Here is a 7,235-nt window from a genome sequence, read left to right as displayed (position 1 = left end):
AGAAATTGATTTGTTATACAAGACATTTATTTTTTAAAGTGTATTATAAGGCTGAAGATCTTCTTTTATTTTTATTAATACACATGTGAAGTCTGCAGATGATTTATTGCAGTGAAACTACACCCTGAATGTTAGTTTATGAATCATGAAAAGACTTGACTTGAAACTTTATCTTTTTAAACTCCAATTGTTCAGTAGAATCTTTTTAAGCAGCCATTGAAATTAAGGTTAAAATTTTGAAAAATACGAAATATTGGATTGGAGTCAAATGCACCCGCACAATTGCATGGTTATAACTCACAACCTCAGTGTTTACTGTCTAGTGATTACAGTGATAACTTCTTAGACCACTCAGCCACCGAGGCCCCCTATTAAATTTGAATATAAAGATCTAAGTATTAAGGACCATGTACAGTCAAGTCTGTTTTAAGCATGTCACTCGTGGGAAGTGTCAAAAGTGATGGCTGGAGAAAAGTTACTTTTAAAAGAGGTTCTGAAATATTCCCAGTCCAAAAAAAACACATGTGGCTGGGATTGAAACTTGGTTAAGTGTTACAGCTGGAAGATTTATTGTTCTGACATGTGAGCAGACAAATATTGAATGGTGGATTCTTGCTCTGTAAATTTAAAGAAGACATTTAAAGGTGTTGATACAATTGGCTTAATAAATTGGTTTAACACTTTCAGTGGTATTAATTGAAGGGAGTGGAATACAAGGAGTCACAAATTTACTTCCTATTTCTATATCCATAAATAAGATGACCACTGAAATATATAGAGAAAATTCTTGATATGGTATCCAAGAGACCATTAGAGATAGTTGACTTAAACAAGTGATGACCTTAAGGCAGGTTTGACAATACTTGATATGATATCCAAGAGACCATTAGAGATAGTTGACTTAAACAAGTGATGACCTTAAGGCAGGTTTGACAATACTTGATATGATATCCAAGAGACCATTAGAGATAGTTGACTTAAACAAGTGTTGACCTTAAGGCAGGTTTGACTATACTTGATATGATATCCAAGAGACCATTAGAGATAGTTGACTTAAACAAGTGATGACCTTAAGGCAGGTTTGACTATACTTGATATGGTATCCAAGAGACCATTAGAGATAGTTGACTTAAACAAGTGATGACCTTAAGGCAGGTTTGACTATACTTGATATAGTATCCAAGAGACCATTAGAGATAGTTGACTTAAACAAGTGATGACCTTAAGGCAGGTTTGACTATACTTGATGTGGTATCCAAGAGACCATTTATAGAGATAGTTGACTTAAACAAGTGATGACCTTAAGGCAGGTTTGACTATACTTGATATGGTATCCAAGAGACCATTAGAGATAGTTGACTTAAACAAGTGTTGACCTTAAGGCAGGTTTGACTATACTTGATATAGTATCCAAGAGACCATTAGAGATAGTTGACTTAAACAAGTGTTGACCTTAAGGCAGGTTTGACTATACTTGATATAATATCCAAGAGACCATTAGAGATAGTTGACTTAAACAAGTGATGACCTTAAGGCAGGTTTGACTATACTTGATATGGTATCCAAGAGACCATTAGAGATAGTTGACTTAAACAAGTGATGACCTTAAGGCAGGTTTGACTTTACTTGATATAGTATCCAAGAGACCATTAGAGATAGTTGACTTAAACAAGTGATGACCTTAAGGCAGGTTTGACTATACTTGATATGGTATCCAAGAGACCATTAGAGATAGTTGACTTAAACAAGTGTTGACCTTAAGGCAGGTTAGACTATACTTGATATAATATCCAAGAGACCATTAGAGATAGTTGACTTAAACAAGTGATGACCTTAAGGCAGGTTTGACTATACTTGATATGGTATCCAAGAGACCATTAGAGATAGTTGATGTGGAGGTTAAAAGCAGGATATAATAACTTTTAATAACAACTCAAAGAGCCCACGGCGACGTCACTGAAGTCGCCAACGTCGCCAATGGTAATGTACAAAAGATCTACAAACTTAGGAACGTCGTAATCCCGCGGTAATCTCGACATACTGGGGGCCGCAAAAAGTGCAAATTATCTTAAATTTCACATTAACTGTCCATATTTGTAAATAAATCAAATTAAAAAAGTCTCTATCTCCATGAATAAACTAAATTGAATTAACTGAGTTCTTGTTCACATAAATGAAAAATTTGAATTAACTTTGAAAGTCCTTTTGAAAATTGTTAATCTTCTTCATCATTTTCGTCTACATTGGTTGTTCACTTTCGTATCCTCTCCCGGGCCTTGATGCTCGCATTTCGTTTCGGTCTAGTACTTCTTTGCGTTGTGTCTTGATGTTGCTCGTCAGTGTGATCGCTTGTAACATCCGAATGTGTCCCCGATACTTCCAACGGAAATAGTTTAACGATCGGTCGGGAAGTCTCACCATTGCTTGTCTGTATCCGTGCTGCTCGTACATGTCCATCATTGCCTCTGATAAGTTCATTAACTATACCTAGTTTCCAATTGACTCTAGGCGATTCATTATGTATTTGAACTATGTCTCCAATTTGAATAGATTGTTCGTTTTTTCCCAAAGTTTTGTGAAATTCGCGCAATGAAGTTAAATATTCGGACTTCCATCTGGTCCAGAAGTGTTGTATTAATAAAGTTTGTCTTTGTGCACATTTGTTGAGTTCTTTGTGATTCATATAGGTTGGATCGTTGAATTCCTCTATGTCTATTTGCGGATATGGCAGTGTTGATATTCTTCTACCATACAAAAGATGAGCTGGGGTTAACGTCTCGCAATCTCTGATATCTGATGAAAAATATGTAAGTGGCCTGTCATTTAAAATTCTTTCTATTTCTGTCACGACAGTCTGTAGAGTTTCCATACTAACTTGAGTTCGTCCAAGTGTCTTTTTCAAGCTTGTCTTTGTTAGCGCAATAAGTCTCTCCCAGAATCCACCATACCACGGTGCGCGTTTTGGTATGAATTTCCATTCTATTCCTCGTGTAGACAACGTTTCTTTTAGTGTTGCCGATTCACATAATCTTTTTAGTTCCTCTGCTCCTGCGATGAAAGTAGTTGCATTATCTGATATAAGTGTCTTAGGTATTGATTTGCGGCTTACGAAACGCCTAAAAGCTTGAACAAACGAATGTTCGGTTAGGTTCGGTACCACCTCTAGATGAACGGCTCTGGTAGAAGCGCAGGTAAACAGGCATATATATGCTTTTGTTAAAATTCTATTTTCGTCTCTTACAAGTAATGCTCCTGTAAAGTCCACTCCAGTGACTGTAAAGGGGGGTGCTTCCTGTAATTTGATTTTTGGTAATGGTGGTGGGTCTGGTGCAACGTACGATTTTCCATTCACTTTGCGGCAAATAACGCATTTGCGGAGTAATTTCTTTGCATACTGTCGAATAGTTGGTATCCAAAACGTTTGTCTAATATAGGTGACTGTAGCATTCATTCCACTATGAAGTAACTTTTCGTGTGCGTCCAATACAATTAGTCTAGTTAACGGATGATTTGCCGGTATAAGGTACGGAAATTTCGCTGATTCTGGTATTGGTGCGTTGTGTATTCTCCCGTTACATCTAATAAGACCGGTTTCGTCTAAGAAAAGTCCCAATTGTCGGACTCTGGGTACTTTATTTGTGTTTCTGTGTTGTGCTCCTCTCAGATATGACATTTCATCTGTATACGTAGACTCTTGACAATCTAGAATCCAAGTATTTACTGCTGTTTGAATTTCATTTACCTCCAGTGGTCCGCTTTTTCTGGAAATCCTATCCCGTCTACAGTTGCGTATAAAACGGATGACATAAGCGGTAATACGTAATAACTTCATGTAAGATCCATAGTTCGAAATATCCAATATGTTTTTTATACTGCTTAGACTATTTTGGTGCGTCATATTCAAGTTGTCCAATTCCTCTTCATTTTCTCTGTCATCTACCAGTGACGTCAAAACGGTGTTTGTTGCGCTGTTTAGTTCTGGCCATTTTGTACTATCTGTTAACCAATGTGGTCCTTTCCGCCAAAGTATACTCTGGTCAAATTGTTCAATTGCAAGTCCTCTTGTTAGAAGATCTGCTGGGTTGTTATCAGTAGGACAATACTGCCATTTGTATGGATGCGTCAATTCTGTTATTTCCTTCACTGGATTAGCTATAAAACGTTTCAAAGTCTTCGTAGATGTTAGCCAATGAAGAACGATGCTGCTATCTGACCAAAATACAATTTTTGGATAATTAAGTGTTGAATGAAGATGTGCAGCTAGTCGTGCGCCGATGATTGCTGCCATAAGTTCAAGTTGTGGGAGGGTTAAGCATTTGACTGGTGCTACTCTGGTTTTCGCCATTACTAAAGTTGTTTCGTTTTCGTTACTCAAATAAGCTGCTGCGCCGTACGCCTTTGGACTTGCGTCTGTAAATACATGAAGTACTAATTCTGTTGATGCTGATGGCTTGCTAAAATAATATCGAGGAATAGTGAATTGTATTGCCTTTTCCAAATCTTTGGTCAAATCTATCCACGTAGTCTTTAAATTATCTGGTATTAGTTCGTCCCAATCTAATCCACATTTCCTTAACTCTTGTATCAGGATTTTCGCTCTAATTGTAACCGGACTAAGTAAGCCGAGTGGATCATAAATCTTTGAAGAATATTTCAAAACTTCTCGTTTAGTAACATGTTGAAGTAGTTCCGGTGTAGGAATATCACGCTTAGGGTAAAATATCTCGTCGCTACGACTGTTCCACAACATTCCAAGTATTTTGGTATACTTATCCGTATCTAGGACGTTTTCTTCTTTAGCTAATTCTAGTAATTTAGCACTGTTTGAACTCTCAAGTTGAATCCAGCTCCAGCCATCAAGCTTCTTGCTTCTTTGAAATACGTAAGTAAATCTTCCTCTTTGTTCATACTAGACAATATGTTATCAACGTAAATATCTCTTTCTAGAATTTTAGCTGTTTCACTGTTTCCGAATTGTTTCAAATGTTTCTGTATTGTGGCGTTGAGTATAAAGGGCGAAGACGTCGCTCCAAATAACACTGCTTTGAACCTGTACATTTTCAGCTGACTTCCTGGATTTGTAGGGTCACTAAGCCATAAAAATCGGGTAACATCTCTATCTTCTTTGCTCAATCCAACATGTAAGAAAGCTTTCTCAATATCAGTACATGTAGCAAACTGGTTGGCTCTAAACTGTACTAGGAGTTTTGTCAAATCATTTAATTTTGGTGGTGTGTCCATAAGACAATCATTTAGACTTGGATGACTTGGTGATTGATGACAACTGCAGTCGTATACTATTCGTATAGGAGTTGTGCTAGATTCCTTGTGTATAGGGTGGTGTGGAATGTAATGAATTTTCCCGCCTTTTTGTTCATTTTCATCTACTGTCTCAACAAATCCTCTGCGTTCCTGTTCGGCGATTATATCTCCATACTTCTTTAGTAGTTTAGGATCTTGACTAAGTTTCTTAATAACATTCTCTGTTCTTCTTCTTGTGACTGTATATTTTGATGGTAGTTCGTCATGTTCCTGTTTCCATGGCAATTTTGCAAAGTATTTATTACCTCTGAGTTCAATCGAAGTGTCTTGATATGTTTCCAAAAAATCTGTATCGTCTATGTCTGTTTCCTTCGAGTTAATACCAATCGATTCCAATCTCCAAAATGTTTCTATATCATGCTCCTCCGTTTTATGATTAACAAGAATATTCAAAAATGCTAGTACCCATCAACGAGTTATCCCTCTTGTCGCTTACTGGACCGGAAAGTAAGAAACCTAACTTTGACCTCACGGCGGTTAGACCATTCCCCCGTATGACTTCATCCTCGACTAAGTCCCAGTAGTAGTCAGCTCCGATCAATAACGATATTTCGAAAGACTCGTCCTGTGTTACTGGATGTGCTAACTTAAGTCCCCGTAAATAATTCAGTCCTCTGTTGATGTGGCGAATATTGTTCTGCAAAGGTACGGCAATCTTTGGTACAATTAGAACGTTTATCGGTATTTTCTGTCCTGCATCTGTTTCTACGAACACTGTCGATTTATCTAAATGTCTTACGTTTTTGTTTCTATCTCCAAATGATGATAACTGTAGAATTTCAGTTCCCTCTGACTGTAAATTAAGTTTTCTTGCTAAATCTTCGGTCACAAATGATCTCTGTGCTCCCTCGTCAAAAAGTATATGGGTATCTCTACATGAGTGGTCTGACCATACGGGTGCTACTGCAGTTTTTAAAAGAACATTTGTACGTACCTCGACTGACGATGAGTATAAAATTGACGTGTCCTCTTCCTTCCGATCCGTGTCATTTACCAAATGTACAGATGTCTGATTAGCTTGTCCATTGTTACCATGAAAATTCATATGTTGTTGGCTGTAATTTGTATTTTGCACGCTTTGTCTACTTCTGTCATTATCGTGGTTCTTGTTGTTAAATTGACGTACAGTACACAGACTTGTGTGATGTCTTTTGTTGCAATTTCGGCATAAGTGTTTTGACTTACATTCATGTATACGGTGTGTTCCAAGGCAGTTGAAACACAATTTCTCCCGTTTTACAATGTTCATGCGTGCTGCTGGATCCGATATGTTCGCGCAATGCGCTGGTGCGTGTACATCGCGGCAGAATACACAAGGTTTAGTGTCTAAATTCTGGCGTATATTTCTTGTATTTGGGGCTTGATTTTGGCGAGGTTTTGTTGATTTAGTTCCGGTAAAGAAAGATGATGTACTTGGTAAATTGTCAGAAGTTTCAGTGTCTTGTCCCGCATCAATTATGTTAATTTCATTGCAAATACTTTTCCGGAGGTCTCGTAATGACCAGTTTTCTGTTCCATGTTCATGGGCAAGGTTTTTTTTAATTTCTCCCGGTAATTTTTTCAAAATAATTGGTACAAGTAATGTTCCATACGAGTCTTGTGACTGGCCTAAAGATTCTAGCCCTCTGACGTAAGTTTCCATTTGATCATAGAATTGTCTCAAACTAATAAGATGGTTTCGTGGTGATGGGATGTCTAATAATGCTTGAATGTATGCTTGCCTGATTTTGTGTTTGTCCGAATCTTTCCTTCAATAAAATAATGGCGTCTGCATAGTTTGCATTGGTGAGCGCAAAACCAGCTATGGTGCGTAAAGCTTCATTTTGTAACTGCGCTTTGAGGTAATTAAATTTCTGGACATTGGTCAATGAAGGGTTTAAATGTATGGCGCATTCATACGAATCCCAGAAAGT

General features: G+C 37.5%; 2 protein-coding genes across 2 annotated transcripts; both read right to left on the bottom strand.

The window, feature by feature from the left end:
- Window positions 1-2,251: 2,251 nt before the first annotated feature.
- Window positions 2,252-4,750, bottom strand: LOC134694158 (uncharacterized). The gene has a single exon (XM_063555155.1). The coding sequence runs from the start codon at window positions 4,748-4,750 to the stop codon at window positions 2,252-2,254; it is 2,499 nt and encodes an 832-aa protein (XP_063411225.1).
- Window positions 4,751-4,806: 56 nt separating this feature from the next.
- On the bottom strand, window positions 4,807-6,964 carry LOC134694157 (uncharacterized). The gene is made up of 2 exons (XM_063555154.1): window positions 5,759-6,964; window positions 4,807-5,532 (listed from the first exon to the last, which is right to left on the bottom strand). The coding sequence occupies exons 1-2, from the start codon at window positions 6,962-6,964 to the stop codon at window positions 4,807-4,809; spliced, it is 1,932 nt and encodes a 643-aa protein (XP_063411224.1).
- Window positions 6,965-7,235: the final 271 nt, after the last annotated feature.

This window comes from Mytilus trossulus, chromosome 13 (assembly GCF_036588685.1).
Source record: "Mytilus trossulus isolate FHL-02 chromosome 13, PNRI_Mtr1.1.1.hap1, whole genome shotgun sequence".
Taxonomy (NCBI): Eukaryota; Metazoa; Mollusca; class Bivalvia; order Mytilida; family Mytilidae; genus Mytilus; species Mytilus trossulus.
Note: the sequence above shows the minus strand (reverse complement) of the source record. Positions and strands in the feature narration are given on the sequence as shown.